The sequence below is a fragment of the Penicillium canariense genome (assembly GCF_028826845.1).
Source record: "Penicillium canariense strain IBT 26290 chromosome Unknown utg000008l_segment0_segment0, whole genome shotgun sequence".
Taxonomy (NCBI): domain Eukaryota; kingdom Fungi; phylum Ascomycota; class Eurotiomycetes; order Eurotiales; family Aspergillaceae; genus Penicillium; species Penicillium canariense.
In genome coordinates, this window is record NW_026622735.1 from 2,350,537 (window position 1) to 2,372,555 (window position 22,019).

At 48.7% G+C, this 22,019-nt stretch overlaps 5 protein-coding genes across 5 annotated transcripts; 3 read left to right on the forward strand and 2 right to left on the reverse strand.

Annotated features, from left to right (window-relative positions):
* Positions 1–1,573: 1,573 nt before the first annotated feature.
* Positions 1,574–3,343, forward strand: N7482_010765 (beta strand repeat-containing protein; the record flags this gene model as incomplete). The annotated part of the gene is made up of 1 exon (XM_056692889.1): positions 1,574–3,343. One exon carries the CDS (start codon positions 1,574–1,576, stop codon positions 3,341–3,343), a length of 1,770 nt encoding a protein of 589 aa, XP_056538846.1.
* Positions 3,344–6,944: 3,601 nt separating this feature from the next.
* N7482_010766 (uncharacterized protein) lies at positions 6,945–7,342 on the forward strand (the record flags this gene model as incomplete). Its single annotated transcript, XM_056692890.1, has 2 exons — positions 6,945–7,187; positions 7,247–7,342. 2 exons carry the CDS (start codon positions 6,945–6,947, stop codon positions 7,340–7,342), a joined length of 339 nt encoding a protein of 112 aa, XP_056538847.1.
* A 2,930-nt stretch (positions 7,343–10,272) lies between these two features.
* N7482_010767 (beta strand repeat-containing protein) lies at positions 10,273–12,072 on the forward strand (the record flags this gene model as incomplete). The annotated part of the gene is made up of 1 exon (XM_056692891.1): positions 10,273–12,072. The coding sequence occupies one exon, from the start codon at positions 10,273–10,275 to the stop codon at positions 12,070–12,072; it is 1,800 nt and encodes a 599-aa protein (XP_056538848.1).
* A 1,538-nt stretch (positions 12,073–13,610) lies between these two features.
* N7482_010768 (transposase) lies at positions 13,611–15,320 on the reverse strand (the record flags this gene model as incomplete). The annotated part of the gene is made up of 3 exons (XM_056692892.1): positions 13,611–14,175; positions 14,878–15,019; positions 15,089–15,320. The coding sequence occupies 3 exons, from the start codon at positions 15,318–15,320 to the stop codon at positions 13,611–13,613; spliced, it is 939 nt and encodes a 312-aa protein (XP_056538849.1).
* A 4,594-nt stretch (positions 15,321–19,914) lies between these two features.
* On the reverse strand, positions 19,915–21,307 carry N7482_010769 (pepsin-like aspartic protease; the record flags this gene model as incomplete). The annotated part of the gene is made up of 4 exons (XM_056692893.1): positions 19,915–20,252; positions 20,312–20,560; positions 20,608–20,882; positions 20,952–21,307. The coding sequence occupies 4 exons, from the start codon at positions 21,305–21,307 to the stop codon at positions 19,915–19,917; spliced, it is 1,218 nt and encodes a 405-aa protein (XP_056538850.1).
* Positions 21,308–22,019: the final 712 nt, after the last annotated feature.

Sequence of the window (22,019 nt, forward strand, 5' to 3'; positions counted from 1 at the left end):
TAACTGGCACACGGCAGCTTATCCCAAGATTTAATTACCTTCCAAGCCTGAACGTGATTTTAGTCCGAACAATTTATTACCCCTACCTCGGATTAACATAAGGTTAATACTTGAATGTAGAAAGACATCTCAACTTACCAACTTACCATCTAGATGGCCGCCGATTCACTTAAGAGCGTAAGTAGCCAATATGGGATGGCTAAGTTCAACACTATTCCTTCGTACGTGTATTCTTATCGGCCAGCCGCATTACGAGACATCAGTCTCAGGAGTATGATCCAGAATGTAGTACTACAAAGAGCGTAAAGGGAGATTGTAAGAAAAAGCAAACGCATATATCCAAAATCTTCTGCACTAGGATCAGAAGGGCACGGCCACCCTTACCTGGCGTCAAATGATGGCATAGTCGTGGCATCGGATTCGGCGACATGCATATCGCATACGAGGGGACCACAGTCATGGGTTTCAGTACATCCTTGCTTCCGTGCCATAATTACATCGTTACATTGCAGGATTGCGCGAGATACACATCGAACACGAGAGAGAGTTGCTCGCGTTAAACAAAAGTAAAAATAAACAAGGGATGAATAGGTGGTAGGCCATAATCACAAGGAGTTATGAAATCCAATGGTCATACAGTATAAACCTGTCTCGCCAAGTTCGAAGGCATTGCCCTCCTCTGTCGAAGTGCATTCGCATATTATTGCCTCCTAGATCTTCGATATATCATCGCTGACGCTGATGGTATATTATAAGACTTAGTTGGCCTAGGGACTCTGTTATGGAAAGAGGGATCTCACAAAGGGATCAATCATTTAGCTTAGTAAGTTTATCTTACTCGCTAAAGCTAGAATTATACGTAGTATCTGCAACGTTTTCAAATTGACTATCACGCGGGCGCATGGAATAAGTCGGCTCAGCTCAAGCAGGAAGTACGCAGCAGATAGAGGTCATTGTATATTAAGCCTCATGGAAAAAAGCAAGCGCATACAGCAAAGATGTGATACTTTTTGACACTCGAGGGTCATAGTCATAGGGTAAGCTCACTCGTACGTCAAGTGTCAGCGAAGAGCATAGCCAATATCTGGGATGTGACAACACACCAATGCACTCCGACAGACAAGGGCTTCATCATGGGGTTAGTCCTGGCCCGCACGTCCCCCAGCGAAGTGCATAGCCAAGGTCTAGGAGGCAACAAATATGCGAATGCAACTTCGACAGACTAGGGCCACATCATGGGGTCATTCCTGGCCCGCACGTCCCCCAGCGAAGTACATAGCCAAGGTCTAGGATGTGACAACACGAATGCACTTCGACAGACGAGGGGAATGCCTTGGAACTTGGCGAAACCGGCTCGCGCCGTATGACTACGCCGTATGACTACGCCGTATGACTTTAACTCCTTGCGATTATGGCCATTACTACCCCTCCCTTGTTCATTCTTTTATGTATTTAAAGAAAGTAATTCCCTCAATTTAATGCCCATCCAACTTCACAAGAGCACATTGAACTTGGTTGCACTTACATAACTACAATTACTTTTAAGCTTAACGCTTGATTCTCCCGAACAACAATGTCTGCACCAACTATTAGTCGAATTAATCCAACTTCTGGCCCTAGCACCGGTGGCACAACAGTGATTATCACTGGTACTAATCTTGCCACCCCCACAACAGTTACCTTTGGTGGCACTGGTGCTACTATTAACTCAAGTACCCCAACATCGATCTCTGTCACAACACCAGCACATGGTACTGGTGCAGCGCGGGTTGCGGTAACCACTGCCAATGGCACCAGCACTCAAGCAGTGAATTTCACTTATATTGCGATTGCTGCTCCGGTTATTACTTCCCTTTCTCCAACTAGTGGGCCAGCATCTGGTGGGAACACAGTAACAATCAATGGCACAGGCCTCCTTTATACTACTGGAGTCAGCTTTGGTGCTACTCCTGCTACTAGCTTTGCTATCCTTTCTAACACTCAAGTTGCTGCGGTTGCGCCAGGAGGTACAGCAGGACCCACAACAGTCAGTGTGGCCAATGGAGCTGGTACTAGCGGGACCCTGCCATATACCTATAATGGGGTCGTTGCTCCCGTGGTCACAAGTGTGACTCCTACTGGCGGCCCTGCTGCTGGCGGAAATACTGTAGCCATCGTCGGCTCTGGTTTCACATTTGCCACGGTTGTGACCTTTGGCGCAACTCCTGTTACGACATTCGCTATACTCTCAGATACAGCGATAAATGCGGTTGTTCCCCCTGGTCCTGGTGCCGGCGCTACTGTCGATGTTCTGGTCACCGGTCCTGGTGGTACTAGTGCCGTTGGCACTACCTATACCTATGCACCTGCTCCAACACCTACAGTCACAGCTCTTCTCCCAGGATCCGGGGCAGTGTCAGGTGGTAATACTGTCACTCTCACTGGCTCAAACCTTAATGGCGCTACAGCAGTTACATTTGCTGGTACTCCAGCCAGTTCTTTCATCGTTTTATCACCCACTCAAGTCAATGCTGTGGCTCCACCAGGTACTGCTGGCATAGCCTCGGTAGTAGTCACAACGCCTCTTGGTGCTAGCACTGCCTTAGACTATACTTACATCGCTATCCCTGCACCCGCAGACGCTGTTCCTTCCTCGGATATTACAGCTGGCGGCAGCACTATTGCTATTACTGGTACTGATCTTGCGGATACCACCAGTGTGAAATTCGGAACCACACCTGCAGCTAGCTTTACCGTTATTGATGATACTGAGATAGATGCTGTCGCACCTTCACATGTTGTCAGCACAGTTCCAATCAATATTACCTCCCCAGGAGGTACAGACAGCTCGCTTAGTTTCAGCTTCCAGCCGTCTCCAGTTATTACTTCCATCACTCCAACTTCTGGCCCCACTGCCGGGGGCACTACGGTGACCATAACTGGGGCAGGCTTGATCAATACCCTCGATGTGTTCTTTGGGACAACTGCAGCAACAGCCTTTACTATCAACTCTGACAACACTATCACTGCAACCTCCCCCGCTGCAGCAGCAGGAGCTACTGCTGTGACAGTCAATACCGCTTCTGCCACCAGCAATGGCGCGGTATTCCAATATATTGCCGCACCAACTCTCATTAGCTTGTCGCCTACTGGTGGAGCTATTGCCGGTGGCAATAATGTAACTCTTACTGGAACGGGTTTTGCGACAGCTACTGAGATATTCTTTGGAGCCAACCCAGCTACATTCACTATTCTTAGTGACAGCTCAATCAGTGCAGTTGCACCTCCAGGCACTGGAGCTGTCTCAGTGACGGTTGTGAACCCTGGAGGGACTAGTGGTGCTCAGACTTATACCTATGCTTAACGCAGTGCGGTTGGTGGATCAATAATTAACTCAGTTTGTGATGGATGCAATTTGGAGCTTCTATTGATTGTGTTTATTTTCCTTTGATGTGGTGTTACTATCGCGGTTAAGTAGCTTATATTACTCTTATGCTACAAATTGAAGCTTGCGCTGATTGTGCGTCATGACTGTATTATACTTGGCAAATCATCAAAAAAGAAGAGTCCATTCAACGAAGATCTCGAATCTGAGGAAGGAAAGGAGAGAAAGAGAAAGATGAACAATCACGTGATGTGGAAGGTTCCGGAGGCGTCGTAGGAACAAAAGAGGGCTCATCTCTCTTTCTCTTTCTCTCCTTCTCCTTTCTCAGATTCGACATCTTCGTTGAATGGACTCTTCTTTCTGACGATTTGCCAAGTGTAACAAAGACCTCAGTTTCCTTCTTCTGGGCGTGTCGGTGAAATCCGGTTGCGCCGATCATTGCAATATCAATTATTGGCAGGATCTTGGTAGGCTAGCTAGTCTTAGGCTTAGTTAGGCCTTGCTTGGTTGGTATGTTACCTTATAGCGCCCGGTTCATCTTTAGGTTTTATCGGAGGTCTCCGTCGTGCGTGTAGTGTTCTTTTAGGATAGGGCGTCGGCAATCCTTTTTTTTGTCTCTCCTCTGTATATCGGCTTAGTAATTAGGCTGAGGGTTTAGTCGCGGGAGAATGGATTGTATAACTAGCTTAGCTAATTTTGATACAACCTCCTCAGCAAGAGTATTCGTTCGGCTATAAGAGACATCGTTTCTTGCAGTCAGGGACTACGCTATACTAGGCAAACTAAAGGCGCCTAAGGATGATATTATACTGGCCTAGATTAATCACTAGTATGAGTATACGTGGCTGCTGTCGGCCATCGATATGAAGTGTGAGCTCTACCGCATAGATGATCGGCTGAGATATCCTCCCGTCGAACCTTTTGACTGGGCACTTCTGCGGTAATCGAATACTGCGTAGTCTAAGCTGCTTGCCTAGTAGGATAGCTAGATCTATGTCGATGAATACAAAACCGTCTACTCCGGTGTCTACGAGCGATAAGATATTAACTAAAAGTCTATTGAGAGCTAATTGGGCCTTAAACATAAGGTCATTCTAGTTAAATCCAGCGAGCGTAGGGACACCTTCTGCCCGCCTAGGAAGGAGACTTCCCCTAGGCTTGGCTTTTCCAGACTCCTCGTCATCTTGGTCCTCCTCTTTTATAGTAAGATTGTTATTCGGAGTGGCGGTGGTTGCAGTCTTGAGGTTCGAGGTCGAGGTCTTTCGGTTCGGGTAGTCGCGTAAGACGTGGCCTTATTGCTGGCAGACAGAGCAACGGCCTTATTTTATAAGCGCTGCTCGCTCGGCAGGAGTGGTGTCTAAGAAGGGGTTGCGTCGTGGAGTAGTCGCGAGGACTACGTCTGCGTTGGAGGTCCTGATCCGGCGGTGGCCGGCGCGCGGCCTCTGGGTCGCGAGGCTATCTGCTGGGTGATCAGCCGCGGGGCGATCTGACACTTCTTGACGAACTGGTCGAAGTCGACCTTATCGTCGCCAGCCGTAACCATAACCTACTTCTGGAGTAGGGTAGGAAGCTTTCGGTATAGGTCGCGCTTGCGGAGTTCCTGTGGCTGCTCGGATTCCTCCGCAAGGCAATGGAATTCAGCCAGGAAATGAGTGAGGTCTTGCCGGTGATTCATTTTGAGTTCGAAATACTGGTCTCGGGCAACCTATTTGTGGTTTAGATCGTGGAAAACACCCTCCAAGTGTTCAAAGACATCGTCGACGCTTTTATAGGCGTTCGTTGCCTCTGGGTGCATACAAGGATCGATGTGACGGAGCGCTTTACCCATACAACGGCTACGCGTATAAGCTAGTTTGTGAGCCATAGTCGGGTAGTGATCATCATTCAATAGCAACTTAGTTCTGATCTTATTCTTCCAGGTTTTGAACTTTACAATTCTACCGTCGTCTAGCATTAGAGCGGCAGGCATCTTAGAGGACTTCCGAGCATCGGAGAGGGCTGGTAAAGGTCGGGGAGTCTGAGTTCCAGTTACAGCAGCCGTACTAAGGTAACGCAGCGCTGTCGGAACGCTTTCCTGTTCATTGACAGCCTGACCGTAGTCTATGACTACTTGGTCGAATCGCTTTCGTAGGTCATCATATTAGCCTTCCAGCTCGTTAGTATTACTAATACCAATCTCAATTTCGCTGCATAGTTTGTCCTAAAGCTAAGCGATTCGCTTCTCGTACTGCTAAGCTTTTACTTCGAGCTTTTCGATCTCCTTTGCATGATCTCGTTGTGTCTTCATCTTCATCGCCTCCGAAAGCTACACTTTGGAGAGGAGAGTATCCAAGATATGCGGGGTGCCCTTCAGGGCCCAGGTCCTGAGCTCCGTAGGGTTTTTGAGCTGGACAGTCGTGTTTTGATCTCGTCCCAGTATGCTCCAAGCGGGGGAACTAGTAACTACAGCAAAGAGTTAATAATTTCTAGCGCTCGACGAAAGCCAGATGATCTTAGCATAGGATGAACTCATCCTAACATTCCTAGGCAGGATTAAAGTGACTATAGCGAAGGGTTAATAATTTCTAGCGCTCGAGGAACGCCAGATGATCTTATATGGGACGAAAGCTACACTTTGGAGAGGAGAGTATCCAAGATATGCGGGGTGCCCTTCAGGGCCCAGGTCCTGAGCTCCGTAGGGTTTTTGAGCTGGACAGTCGTGTTTTGATCTCGTCCCAGTATGCTCCAAGCGGGGGAACTAGTAACTACAGCAAAGAGTTAATAATTTCTAGCGCTCGACGAAAGCCAGATGATCTTAGCATAGGATGAACTCATCCTAACATTCCTAGGCAGGATTAAAGTGACTATAGCGAGGGGTTAATAATTTCTAGCGCTCGAGGAACGCCAGATGATCTTATATGGGACGAACTCATCCTAACATTCCTTGATAGGGTTAAAGTGACCATAGCAAAGGGTGGGCTATCTCTAGTTTCTCACAATTTTTGACCTGGTATTAGTAAAGGGAGGCTAAATCTTTCGAAGTTACTATATCTTAGGCCCGAGACCGTGCTACATCATATATCCTGGTAGCTATAACTTATAAGTAGGCTACTCTGATAAAGACATTCAAGTCTCATACTTAAGAAAAGCGTAGATTTATCGGCCATGGTAATAAAACTTGATGTAGGGATACCTTCCAATACTTAGGGTTAGTTATTGCTCCCCGAGTGGTCAAAGTACCAGCTCTTATCCTATACCGATAGGACCTGGACATGAAAAGATACGAATAGCACTGGCTTGCTTTTAGGAATGTACACCTCCTAGCTATGTGGATTCTGAATTGCCTCTTCTTCATATAATGCTAGTTTATATTGAGGATATAACTAGGATCACATACTTCGATATGACTATTGCGTATTTGATAGGGGGAACTAATCTACCCCTTGTCTGTTAGAATTATATACGTAATAGCAGGCCGTAATAGGGAGCTAGATAATACTATATAAGCCTATCTACTAACCCTTAGATTCATTTTCAACATCGCGAATCTACTCTCCTCTATTTCTATTCTAACTTACTACCTTCAATATTCACCTTCGAAATGCGTTTTATCGCCCCTTCTATTATCTTCGGGCTATTCAGCACGGCAATTGCTGCCCCTCAACCAGCGGACCAGACCGGCCAATCCTCGGACGTTTTCTTTCCAGGCAGCTCGACCTCGTCATGCTACTGCTGCCCAACTGGGGCCACCGCCGGCGGTATTGACGCTAACTGTTCACCTGCTAAAGAGGGTGGTAGGTGCATTGTTGGTGATGCTATAATCTGCTGCGACGTGCGCGAACAGGTAAGTATAAATCTAGTAGTATACAATTTACGATATATTATGCTTACCACGATCCGTAGGAATGTGAATACCTTACGACTGCGTCGGCCGATGGGAATACGGGGCTTTTGAACCTCGGCGGCCTCCTGAGTAATATCGTTGACGGGCTTCTCTAAGTGGAACGCTTTAAGCTAGCTATTGTCCTAGTCTTCGGATAGTACTAGCCTTCTCCATATTAGGATATCTTAGGTTATTAAAGCCTTTAATACCTTGGAATAGGTTAGCGCTGAATTATGTGGTTTTTTGTGGTATTGTTTGTGGATTGTCCCTTAATAGACAATCGTCCGCTCCTTTTGTACCTAATTATTTCAGAAAGCATGAGCTAATAATATCTCACCATTTCTGCTTTCTGACTACTTTAGCTGAAATATACGCCTTTCTAGAGATTACTAATAACTAGGCGCTATCCGAAGTTTACTTACTTCTAGAGCTTTTTTAGCCTTTAATAAACTCGTTCTCGCCATAGAGTAAATATATATTTCTATAGCGAAGTAAAATAGAATAACAAAAACTCACCTCTATCCCCTAAATTCCTAATACACTCTGAAAATAAGATTTATACCACAAGCAAGAATAAAGGCAATAAATATTACTTAATACAAGACTATTTCTCAAAATTTCATTAAGGAATAAGATATGTAAATAACGCTGGTAGTATGGTCAGGACTCATTCTTTTTCTCCTGAAAGATAAATTAATAAGCTGTATAAGAGGCAAATGACCACTTCCAAATAGATAACTAAGCGAGAGTTATACTAGTGCGGATATCCGCAAAATATCCTCATATCCTCATATCCTCATTGAGGATATAGTATAGAAGTAATATCCATTATCTTCAAATTGCGGATATGGTATTGGACCCAATATCCAATAGAGAGGATACATTGCAGTCTATATGTGGATAACTAGTACCAGGTGATTTTTACGAATACTTTACGAATAAGGTAGATTTTATTCGTACGAACATTATATAAGCGTCAAGGTTTATTCGTATTCGTTAAGTGATTATTCGTGTGCACCCCTAGTTAGAAGATCCTCGTACGTTTCCTGTCTTTCCTTCTACAGTTCTAGTATTTATTCCATGTTGCAGAACGCTACAAGTTAGGCGTCACTATGCATAGACCATCTGTAAGCCATTCCGTATGACCTAGACTTAACTATACAGCATTCTGACTACTCCGATACAATCAATTATATTTCCTATATTATATTAGTCGAGTTCTCTCCCTTTAAATTGTCGAGCACATCCAGACTTGGTTAATAAGAGAGATCTTTATTATTCCATTACATGATGGGAGCTGTACGCGTATGGTTCAGAAACATGATAATGGTTGGTTTGGCCGATCAATCTATTCTCCTGGATTATTTCCTGGGTTCCAAACTGCGTGCTTTAAATATGCGAGGGGACAACATAGCACCTGATTAGCCGGATAATATGACCGACCTCTTGTACATCGTGTGACATAAAATGGGACTCCCCTTGCAATTGGCGGTTCACAAATCCCACCAATCGCCTAACTATGTAGCTTTCCAACCCTAGCTAGTAAGGCTGAACAAGAAAACAGGAATATGCCACTAGTCCTAAATAGGCAGACACCACATTATAGTTGAATTGTTCCTAGGGAAAGCTAGTACAAGAGTCATGCCTTCATTTGACCTTGTGTTATTCTCCGATTCCCGAAAATAATACTACAATAAAGCAAAATAAACTCTGGGTCAAACAATAGCTCCGCATTGCGTCTATGACTAGTCAGTGATTTAATTTCCGACAGGGTCCTTTAAGTTTAATTACAAGTATGAATCCCACTAGTTCGTTCATGGTTCACAAAAACGAATAAAGCCAGCAGGTGTAACTACATGATTCAGCTGTTACTAAGGATGGTGAACACATCTCGGTTAGATCCAAATAACACTACATTAGTAGCTCTTGTGAACCCCGGTTTAGTAAGTTATATTATTGCCAGGAATAGTGGCTTCACTAGTAGGCGATAAGCTACTAAGTGTCGGTGCGGCAATATACTAGAATAATAAACCGTTACGGTTAGTAGCATCGGTGTTAACTGTCATAGTAATAGCCTTTGCTAGTTCAGTAGAATTACGGTTACCGAATTGTTAGAGATAACTGTAAAGGCAGTTACTAGAGCTGTGCCCCAAAAAGGATTAAGCGTATTGATCAAACCTACCCCAGCGATGGACTGTAATGTCCCACCCATTGATCTAGACGTTGGAGTGATAAATCTCGGTAGCGGCTAGCAGCTGAAACTAAGCGACCTATTTTTGCCACTTGAGTAGTAATATTGATTGGAACTGCGCTAGAAGCGTATATACGTATGATAGTATCTACTTTAGCATCATCAATAATTATGAAGCTAGTTCTAGGAGTGGTTTCAAATCTAATACCGGTGGTACCTGTAAGATCAGTGCTAGAGATAATAACAGTGTTACCGCCGGCTATGACGTCTATAGTAAGAGACAGATGATTACAAAATCTCGGTACTAAAGTTCATTAGAACCTGTACGTACAGTCACTTGATGAACACAGTCATGGGTCTAGGTCACTCCGACATCAGCGTGAAGAAATGAAGAAGTCAGACTAGGGATGCGACAACATTCTAATGCATATCCACACGAACCATAGTCATGGGGCCAGGTCACTCCTGCCTCAGCGTGAACTAACGAGGAAGTCAGACTAGGGATACGGCAACATTCTAATGCATATCCACACGAACCATAGTCATGGGGCTAGGCTACTCCTACATCAGCGTGAACTAACGGGAAAGTCAGACTAGGGATGCGGCAACATTCCAATATTTACTAGCTCAAGCCATTGTCATCAAAATAGACAAACTGGCTTATATCGTGCGGCTATTGAAATGTAGGCCTGGTTGTGGCTATTAACATTCTTATGCGTTTATTATTTATTTTCATGTGTATTTAAGAGAATGAATTCCCAGGTCCATGTCTACTGTACCTCAAACTTAGCAGTGAGTTTGCTTCCACTTACACAACTACATTTTTCTCTCAAGTTTTAACCACTCTGATCAATAATGTCGGGGAGACCTCCTGTCGTCAGCAGTGTGAACCCTACTAGTGGCCCTGCTGCTGGAGGAAACGCGGTAACCATTGTCGGCTCTGGTTTCACCGGTGCTACGGCTGTGACATTTGGCTCCACTCCTGCGACCTTCACTGTGATCTCCAACACTCAGATAACCGCTGTTACTCCCCCTGGCCCCTCCGGTGGCGGCCCCGTTGCTGTCATTATCGCTAGTCCTGGTGGTACTAGCGGGGCTGGCGTTAACTACACCTATGTAGCTACGCCCGCCGTCAGCAGCGTGAGTCCCACTAGTGGCCCTGCTGCTGGAGGAAACACGGTATCCATTCTCGGCTCTGGCTTCACCGGTGTTACGGCTGTGACATTTGGCTCCACTCCTGCGACCTTCACTGTGAACTCCAACACTCAGATAACTGCCGTTGCTCCGGCTGGGCCTTCCGGCGGTGGCCCTGTTCCTGTCGTTGTCACTGGCCCTGGTGGTACTAGCGGGGCTGGCGTTAACTACACCTATGTAGCTGCGCCTACCGTCAGCAGCGTGAGTCCCACTAGTGGCCCTGCTGCTGGAGGAAACACGGTAACCATTGTCGGCTCTGGCTTTACTGGTACTACGGCTGTGACGTTCGGCTCCACTGCTGCGACCTTTACTGTGAACTCCAATACTCAGATAACTGCTGTTGCTCCGGCTGGGCCTTCCGGTGGCGGCCCTGTTCCTGTCGTTGTCACTGGTCCTGGTGGTACTAGCGCGTCTGGCGTTAACTACACCTATATAGCTGCGCCTGCCGTCAGCAGCGTGAGTCCCACTAGTGGCCCTGTTGCTGGAGGAACCACGGTAACCATTATCGGCTCTGGCTTTACCGGTACTACGGCTGTGACCTTCGGCTCCACTGCTGCGACCTTCACTGTGAATTCCAACACTCAGATAACTGCCGTTGCTCCGGCTGGGCCTTCCGGCGGCGGCCCTGTTCCTGTCGTTGTCACTGGTCCTGGTGGTACTAGCGCGTCTGGCGTTAACTATACCTATATAGCTGCGCCTGTCGTCAGCAGCGTGAGTCCCACTAGTGGCCCTGCTGCTGGAGGAAACACGGTAACCATTGTCGGCTCTGGTTTCACCGGTGCTACGGCTGTGACATTTGGCTCCACTCCTGCGACCTTCACTGTGATCTCCAACACTCAGATAACTGCCGTTGCTCCGGCTGGGCCTTCCGGCGGTGGCCCTGTTCCTGTCGTTGTCACTGGCCCTGGTGGTACTAGCGGGGCTGGCGTTAACTACACCTATGTAGCTGCACCTGTCGTCAGCAGCGTGAGTCCCACTAGTGGCCCTGTTGCTGGAGGAACTGTGGTAACCATTGTCGGCTCTGGTTTCACCGGTGCTACGGCTGTGACATTTGGCTCTACTGCTGCCGCCTTTACTGTGAACTCCAACACTCAGATAACTGCTACTGCTCCGGCTGGGCCTTCCGGTGGCGGCCCTGTACCTGTCCTTGTTACTATTCCTGGTGGTACTAGTGCCCCTAGCGTTAACTACACCTATATACCTGCGCCTGTCGTTACCAGCGTGAGTCCCACTAGTGGCCCTGCCGCTGGAGGAACCACGGTAACCATTCTCGGCTCTGGTTTCACCGGTGCTACGGCTGTGAACTTCGGCTTAACTCCTGCCACTTTCACTGTGAACTCTGACAATCAGATAACTGCGGTTTCTCCCGGCGGCACTGCCGGCTTCACCTACTCTGTCCTTGTCACCGGTCCTGGTGGCAGTAGTGGCCCCGTCTTGGCTGCTAACTTCGACTATGTGTGAGGACTATAGTCCCCGGTGGCTAGTATTGTATTCTGAATGGGCCAATCAGAAGGCTTGGAAGCAGGTGCTATTGGTGACGTATGATATGACGATGGACACGGAGATCACCTGATGGGCGTGTAGGGGATGGGAGCAGCCGACCGGACTAACCTGACGGGGCCCATTTGTGTGGAAGCGCTCTCTACAGAATAGCTGTCACCACCTCCATAGTTTCTTCCTTCTTCACCTTCGTTGTTTCGTTGAATGCACCTGATTACTGTCCAGCCGGCTCTTTCCTTTATCGTAACACTATTTGAGAGAAACGGAGGTAGGAGGAAATACAGCAAACGTACGAGGATCTTCCAACTAGGGGTGCACACGAATAATCACTTGACCAATACGAATAAACCTTGTGTCGCTTATAAGTTATATAATATTCGTACGACTAACATCTGCTGATGATGATGAGGATAATTCTATCAAACTAATGCAGCCCAGCTAGTGCGCAGTGGCTATGTAGGCGCTTCCTCCGGCGCAAGCAAGAGCTAACCGAACGCCTCCGAAACGCAGTAAAATAGTAAATACAAAGGAGAACGGCGTTTTCTCAATACAATGCAGCTGAAAATCAGCCCGGTACAGTAACCATACGCCCTCAATAGTCAAATCCCACTGTTTTCCTCCCTCACTTCACCCTCATCGCCTTCGCCTTGTATCGCCATCTTCCACCTCCGGCAGTGTGTAGCTGCTTGCTTCCTTCGATTGGTGTTTGCTGCCACGTAGGCTGGCCTCGACTGTTGAGATGTGACCGGTTGGCGTAGCGTATTCAGTTGTAGTCGTCCCAGCCCGTCTCAGGTTGGAGTGGGGTTTGGCGGTCATAATGCACATCGTCTTCGCCGCCTGTCCCCCTGCCAGATTCGCTGTCTCTGGCGGTTGTTTCGTCGACTTCTGGTTCCGGGTCCGGGTCAGGGTCTGGCTCTGGTTCGATCTCTGTCTGTCGGAATTGGCCCAGAAGGCCTGTTTGCAACATAAATTCGGCCACGTAGCGGGTGGCCTGCGGATGAGAGACGATCGCGTCGTAGTCAGCGCTCGTTCCAAGATCTGTCCGTGCCCAGATCTTATCTAGCATCTCCTGACGCTGCTCAGTGTACAACGGACATTGCATGAGGATGTGTCTCGGTGTTTGAGACCCCTCCTCGCAATGACACTGATCAGAATTACGAGCGCTGATTTTGTACAAGAAATGGTTCAGTGCGATGCGCATCGAACGCATTTGGATCAACACCGACGTGTAGTGCTTGGGCAGAGATTTGTATAGCTCCAAGGCTTTCTTGTCCGGCTTCGGGAGCAACAGTTTGGTCGGTTTCCCTGTCTTTTCGCGGTCCCACTCAGCAGCCCAGCGCTGCTTGATCCGCCGCCGCACACGGCCGTTAGCGAGGCTGGCCAGTATCCGTGTCTTCGCCCACCCACACCGCTTCCCGGAGTGGGTGTGCCCCCCATCCCCGTCATCCCCATATCCCCGTCACATTTTGATGAAAACACTCAATATTTCAACGCATTAGCTAGTTATCATAGAAAAATAGCTCTCCCTGTCGCGTCGCAGCCTCCTTAGCCTCAGCTGCTTTACGAATAGCCTCCTCAGGCCTCTGTGTGGGCTTGTAGCCATAGATCTTTTCGAACTGCTTGGCTAGCTTCCTCTCCTCCGCAGCCATATCTTTCGCCTTCCTAGCCCGAATTGATCGATTCGCATCGCTGGCTTTTAATACACCTGACTGGCTAAGCGGCTTAACCTGTCGCTTAGTGTATTGACGACGTAGGGGTTCTTGCGCGGCTCTGATTCGCTGGATTGTATCCTGGGTCATGTGGAGCTCTTCAAGCTTCTCTCGCTGGTGGTCGAAGATCTTGGTGATATCTCGCTGCATCTTTGGTAAAAACGTATCAAGATATTTGGTTATCTTTGTTTGGTTCTTTAGGAGTGCTTCAATTGATTTTGGTGGGGTAATTTCAACACTAGACGACGAGAGAGCGGTTGGTGGTGGTGATAGTGTCTGGAAACTATACGGCCGAAGATCAGACTGAAGCTCGGGGATTTCTATCTGATTTGACAGATTCGCAACGATCTGATCACTATTAACCGGCCAAATGCCTCGATCTTTAAAGGATTCGCGGATGATTCGTTGGGTAAACGCCCTTGATCGTATAGGGCTAATAATTCGGAGGAATTCTGATTTCCTATAGGGCTGGCCACCCCAAAACGATAGCTCGTTATTTGCACGCCGAAATTGCTGTTTATAATTCAAAAAGGGCTTACCATCCAGTGGCTGGCAAAGATGCGTTGAATGGGGTAGGAAGCCGAATGGTATGATATCATGATCTTCGCATTTTTGTAAGAATTCGAGGGTAAGATGCGAACCATGGCCGTCGAATATAAGATGGCGCTTTTCCCCCTTCCCCTTCTTCACGCGGCTATTCGTCGATTCAATAAAATGATCTAGCCAAGCAAGGGCTAGATCATCACAAATCCAGCCATTCGGTGATGCAGCAGTGATAGTGTTTTGTGGGAGATTATCGCTGCCATCAAACCAACACTCCATGAAGACCCCGCCACTTTTGAATATGAATAGTGGGTCCATCTGCCAGCCATCGGCAGCGATACACTCGACAGCAGTGATAGTTTCGCCTCGCTCAGATTCAGCAAGGTTAGGGTAAGATGATTTATAACCAAGGACGTTTCGCGATTGCCCTTGACCTGGTTGGAAGCCGCATTCATCGAAGTTGTATACTAACCGTGCAGGGATATTATGGAGTAGAATCGCAAGCTGGTCGTACTAATGCTGAAGAAGCCCTGCATCTTCAGCTTGAATTCGCCTCAGTTCCTTAGTCTTCTGCTTCACAGGTGCTAGATTTAGGTGTGCAGGGATGCGTGCCATGAAGCGATACGCCCACATCTTGCCGACCTGTCTGTCCTTGCCTGCGCGCGTAAGCGCCCGATTCGCCTACGTCTCTATCACCTGCGTATTGGGGGGTAGGTTCCAATTACACATCTGCTGTATCCAGGCAACCAAGGCTCTCTCCTGATAGCTTGTAAGGGCGTTTTTCATTGATTCGGTAGGTGTAGTGGGCGCTTTTGCCTTTTTGACGCGGTCGGAGAGGGTAGTGCGAGACACGTCAAATTCACGCGCAATATTGGCGATATTCGGTCTCTTTTGGGCTAGAGCGGTTGTGCAAGCCTCGGCCAGGCGAGATTCGTCGAAATTGGCATGTTTAGGCATGTTGTGTGGTTGAAATAGCTGATGGTAGGCGAATCGTCAAAATGTGACGGGGATATGGGGATGACGGGGATGGGGGGCACACCCACTCCGGGAAGCGGTGTGGGTGGGCGAAGACACGGATAAGAGTAGAGGGTGGTCGGAGACATATTGATCCCTCCCGGTGGCCCCACTGGTCGCCGCTAACTTTGCTTCAACGTCAGCCGTCTCATTGCCAGGCACGCCCACGTGTGCGGGGATCCATCGGATCTCGACGAGAATCAAGTCGGACGTGGGCGTGTGCGTGTGCTGTGCGGCTTCCGGCGGTCGGATAGCTCGTATGTGGTCATAAATTTGAGTGAGAACATACTGGCCGGAGGACCGCTTAGGATCTTGCACTGCCGGATGGCAGCCTGGCAATCAGAAAAGATGACCATCTTTTTTCCCGGGTTGGACTGGAGCTTAGCGACCGCCATCTCGATGCCATTGAGCTCCGCGGGATACACAGTGGATTCCTGGAGAGTCCCTAAGTATCCTCGCAGGAATATGCCGTCCCTTGGGGCGACGGCGGAGGCGCCGACCTGGCCCTCATACCCACTACCGTCCGTGAAGGATAGAACTGTCGGGCTGCAGTTCTGTCCTGTCGGGCTTCCTCCTCCTTCCTCTTGCATCATGGTCGTGAGGCTGTCTTGGAAGAGAGACTCTGTCTCGATTCGGTCATGAGAGGCTCGCGCAACCTCTGCATCTTCCTCAATGACGCATGGGATCCGTGCCTCCCATGGTGATAGAACGAACGCTTTGCGGGTCTCCCAGACCCCAGGGATGTTCAGAATCCCCTTTGGTCTCCACCGGCGGGCTTCTAGTGGTCCCCATCCGCTGAGCTTGGTCTCCTTGGTTGCACGCTTCTGGCGTAGGCAACCTGGTTGGGCCCATTTTGGCCCTGTTTGGATTCGAATGGCAGTTTCTTCGATGATTTGTTCCATTTGGAGCTTGATGGGTAGTAGGAATAGCTCCATATTGAGCGCGGCCGCGCTGGTCGATTTAAATGCACCAGAGATAAGGAGGGCGGCGCGTCGTTGGATCTTGGTGTACTCATTGGTGATTTTTAGCCGTTCCCCATATGGCATCGTCCTCGCCTTGGGGCAGAACCACGCGGCAACGCCGTACAGCATCTAAGTGACCACCACCGCTTGGTGATGATGATGATGATGAATTCATAATCGGAGCTGTCAGGCGGTGAGCCCGATTTGCTGGCAGGACACTATAGCTAGCTGGGTACACTAGGTCACATGATATTAGACCGCCTTCCGCCCCCCCAACCCCCCACACATTCCCGCTCCTCCCATCACCAGTTTCACCCTATCTCCACGCATGACTAGCCACAGTCTAAACCTCACTCCCTTCGAACTCGATCGCTCTGCCCCATCGTCTCGTCAACGAATCGAAACGCTCGGATGAAATCTACCGTCCTATACCTACCCCTGGCTGTTGAGGGCCACGGGGCGCGCATGTAGAGACAGGGTTTTCTCCGGTGGAGACAGAAGGATGGTCATACCCCCGACTGTGGTGGTGCTTTCAATCCCAGTGACACCCATATGCCCCCTGATCATTCCTGTGTCTCCGAAGACACACAGGCCTCAGATTCTGCCTTGGATGGTGGCTCGCAAAGGCAAGCCCGCTGCCATTTTAGATAGCAGGTAGACGCCAGGACTGGCGCATCATGCGTCGACCGCTAGGGTAGCGCGGTATGTGGTCGGTAAGGCACTGAATTGACCCAGTAGCCTGGTTTGTAGCATCATTTTGACAGCTTTGGTAGCCGATTCTGGCTGCATTAACCATTGGGTGAGAGATCGTGGACGGTCGAGGCCAAGGACCCTCCACCGTAGGTCTATGAGGCGGGGGTGAAGGCAGAGTAACAGCACATGGCGTGCATCCTGACTCCCCTGGTCGCATTGGTGACACCTCTGTGGTGGTCGGTCAGGGTTTTCTTCCAGTTGTTCGTCGCGCCAGCGTTGCAATGTGGCCAGATAGCCGCGCAGAGCAATCTTACCGGTCTGCATTTGAATAAGAACCGCGCTGGCTGCCCGCCTCATAACGTGCAGGGCAAATATATCCTTCGTCGGCGCTGGAATGATCCTGCGCGTGATTTCACCGTGGGCGTTGCCCGTCCATTCCCGTTTCCACTGATCCAGGGCGAGCTCACGTCGCCTGGTGCGGAAGCAGGATGCGAGGGTGTCCCACAGGCATTCCTCCCCTTGGTCGTGAGCCGCTTCCTTGGCAAGGAGGTCTGCGCGTTCGCTGCCAGGGATGCCCATGTGTCCAGGGCACCAGTGGATTCGGATATGCCATCCCTTCTGTGTTAGTCGATCTATCCTTTTGGTGATGCTGCGTAGGATAAATTGGCCGGAACTTCTGCGTGGCTGTGCGCATGCCTGGATGGCCGATTGGTTATCCACGAAGATTGTGAGTGTCCGTGGGCCAGGCCGGTGGTGTTCCTCAACGATTTGTAGCGCCAGATCGACCCCCAGGAGCTCTGCATATACTGTGTGCGTCTGGAGGGTGCCGAGACGAGCGCTGCGGCAACCGACGGACGTAGCTGCCGCTGCAGCAACGCCCTCGTCGGACCCGCTACCATCAGTATAGGCGATGGCCGCGTTCGTGCCCCATTCGGGATGCGCCCGCGTGATCGCATCGTGTTCCTTGATGGCCGTATCCTTGTCCGGAGCAATCCTGGTCATCGGCGGCCTCCACCAGGGCGCCACCATAAAGGGCTGAATGAGCTCGAGTTTGCTAAGCGACAGGGCGTCGTTCCCATTATGTCTCCGCTCGATGCGAGCGAGAGGTGAGATCAGCGCTTGGCGTCCAGCAACTGTATGCGTTATCGTTGACGGGCGACGTATGTTGATGATCGTGGAGCGCAGAGGTGAGGTGTGGATGCGCAGGCATGCCTCTTCGGCGAGCCTTTGCATCGCCAGTGGTGCCTGCATGACATAGAGGCACACTTCGAGAGCGGCTCTTGACGGCGTGCGGAAGGCGCCGGCGATCTTATGAAGCGCTTGGAACTGGAGGAATCTAATGGTTTCCGTGGCTTTCTTTTCGGCAGTTTTCATATTGTATGCACCTTGTGTATACCACACAGGGCAGCCAAAGGAAATTTGGGGCAAGAGAACCGCTGTCCACATACGCCGAAGTTGGAGCGTGGTTACGCCCCACGTCATGCCAGCAATTGACCGTAAGGCCGCGATGAGCCGTGCAGCCTTCTCGCGGCAGTAGTCGATGTGGGCCTCGCCGGTGAGGTACTGATCAATCTGGACGCCGAGATATCGTAGCGATTCGGTGGGCGTGATGGTGATGGAAGCGTTCGTGGTGCTCTCGCGGTTGCGGAGGATCAACGTGTGTCTGTAGGCCCCTCTGGCAGTGGGATCCCTGCATTTCTTCCATACGTGTATCAGTCCATACTTCGCTATCGAAAACTTCGATGCATGCTGCTTGCTCCTCCACCTCTCTGCAGCGCCGTGAAGCTGCTTCAGTAGTCCAATGTTGGCGTCCGCGCGCCTGCTCCAGGCCAGAATGCATATATCATCGATATATCCTGTGACCAGGGCCCGGATGATGCGAGCGCTGCCCCCGCTTGTCGCGGCGCGATGTATGTGGTCGATCAGGTCAGCGTTATAGAAAAGATAGAGTATCGGTGACAGCGGTGACCCCCGTGGGATGCCCGTAGCCACTGGTGTTCGTCCCATCGGGCCTTCTTGCATAACGAGCGTGGTGCATCTTTCGCTGAGGAAACTAATGATCCACTGGACGATAGTGTCTGGGATCCTTCGTTTCCGGAGGTGGCCACTTGGGAAGAAACTCAGTTACTAGAGGCGTTTCAAAACAGTCCATCGAGGCTTCACCGTCTTGAAGCGCAGTTAGAGGGGAACGAAAAGATTAATTCTCTACTCTAACTACAGTTAATACTCCAGTATATTACTTTACAATAGATTAAAAAGCAAGCCGCGTGACGGTCTTTGGTCTTTTTGAAAGTAGTTATGATCACATCATAGTCCCCTGCAGTCCTTTATACTCCCCTGTACGATCCCCTATAGTTTTATAATTAAACGAAGATCTTCATTTTTTAGTTATATAAACTAACAACTTAGCTATATTTATTATTATTATCATTAAATAATAAACAGTTCTGCCCAAGTCTAAGCAAGGTGAGTCTGGAACTATGGTTTTACAGTCCAGTGGCGAAAACTAGTTTACAAAACCGTTAGAATGGCATACTAATGAAGAGTATTCAAGTAAAGTAGACCACACTCTTCTGTGAAGTTGTTTAGGCATTGATGTTGTGAAATACCAAAGGTCTGAGCGTGTAATGACGTTGCTATGTTATACCTTGTTTAATATGGAAGACAAAGAGAGGACAGATGCTCGATGAACAATCCTGGCCTGAGTGGTAAAGTCAGATCCCCCAGTTCACATTCTGTCTTAAATCGCAGGCCAGAGATTTCGCGTATTTCTCCCCTCCCCAGAGATATGAAATTTCAGATCTTCTTAACCTGGTCGAACAGATTTCTGCCTGACAGACCCCATAGCACTCCCGATGCTTTGGAATGTCTTTATACCAGAATTACGCTTGGGCGCCAAAGCCAAGCTGAGGTCCACTTGCATCAAAGACAACATACTGGCTCTTGAGGAAGATATCACCAAAAATGGCGAAACCAATACTAGTATCAACTTGGATAGAGCCATAGCAAGTGTCACCTCTTTCTTCAACAGGGGCAAAGCTCAAGTACATGCCTGGAACAACTGCTTCGTAACCATTGATCACTGTAGTAAACGAAGGGAGAGTTGCAGAGCATGGGAAGACCCAGCCACCATAATAATCGCTGTACTGAGCTCCGCCGATCTGGTTATAGTATTGTGTGACAACCGAATCAGGAAGGAGGAGGAGAGTGGTGCCGGTATCTATGGTTCAGAGGGTCAACCGAGATAAAACCACGGAGAATATGACAATAGCCACTTACCTGCGATACCGCTGATGGCTCCTGAGATAATTTCGTCACTTCCAATTGCATATCCAGAGGCAGTGAATCCCCAGTAGCCCTGAGAGTTGTCCACTGGAGTGTATGTAACCGGTCCCGTATATTTGGAGCTGTCAATGAATCCAAAGTCGTATACGCCCGGTGCCCCATACTTAAGGTCCGCACAAAAAACTGGAGAAGCCAACACGGGCTGGACATTGTCGAAGAAAGTCAACTGAGACTGAGGTTGAACTGTCTAACTTAGTAATATATCCACGGGCGTGGTATATGATTCTTACCAGTATTGATAGAGCTGAAAGCAAGACCCAGGAGACCATCTGAAGGACGTTGCTGGAATTGGGAGCTGATGGTTTCCGCAGCTTCAACGGCTTGGGAGGTGGCAGTAACATTTCCAATAACCACGTAGTCCATGTAGACATTCCCACTGGCTGAGCTTCCCTCTGCATAGCCAATATTCCAGGTGTAGCCATTCATAGCCTCAGAAAAGGTGCTGGGGGTGTATACCGCATGTCCTGCGGTCTCACTGGAGGGCAACGAATTGGAAAAGACCCAACTTATTGTCATTCGTCGTTAGCAGGCACATATATAAATTATTCGGTGCGAATTTAAGATAGATACTCACAGGTCAGAGGAACCAGTATCGATGTCCAAATTCATCATAGTGCCACCAACATTAACCGGAGTAAGATACTCCACATCATACTCTGTTGGGGTAGTAGTAACGCTCCCAGTAGGTACGGGTGAAGCTAGGGCACCAGCACTGCTTGCGGCTGCGGCTAGGACATGATCCGGAATTTCAGCGCCATACTTATGCAACACCTTTGCATAGTGTGCAGCACCGTTTGTGGTCTTGGTAGCAGGTACCTTGACCTGGTTCAGAGAGAAAGAAGGGTTTTCTGTTTTGGCAGAATGAGGAGCAGCGGCTGTCAAGGTACTTAAGCCGAGAATCGCTACCTGAATTCGAGTGAGGATAACCATGATGAACGAATCTGGGAGAGTAATAAACTACAATGGGAGTCATAGGTGAGAGAACTACATGAACTAATGATTCTGATGTGGTATTTATATGGTAAAGATAATGTCAAGACAGAATGGGGCCAAATCTTGGCAAAATAACGACTGAAACGGGCAAAAATGGGCACCATTTTTACTCTATACCGTCATTTATTGCTCTGACAGATAACCACTCCTCAAACTTAACTAATTAACTCATCCAGGCTTGACTTTCCCTCATCTGCAGTGGCGTTCGTTTAGTTTGAAACACCCTTTTTGACCGCCTTTACCTACCGCCCACCATATTGAGCTGACTGGTCCCAAACACACTTTAACGCGCTAGTATACAAGTATTCCTCTGTTGTTTTATACTATTCGAAGCTATTCAAAGCTATTTAGACACTAAAAATTGCCTCTACGTACTAGTATTTAGTGTGGAATATGAGGTTTTAGCTAGCAGAAAATATGGCAGAAAGTTATGTAATCAATAGGGGTGTTTCAAACTAACTAAACGAACGCCACTGTAGATGAGAGCGACTCCGTCGGGACTACAGGATTATACAAGCTTGTTATTCGGTGTACTTACACTATCTTTCATAGTGTTTAAGCTTTCCATCTATACCAATTCCAAAAAGCTTTGACTGGGGGACCTGGCTCCACAACTTTTCAGGGACCATTCAGGTGGTCACACGAACCG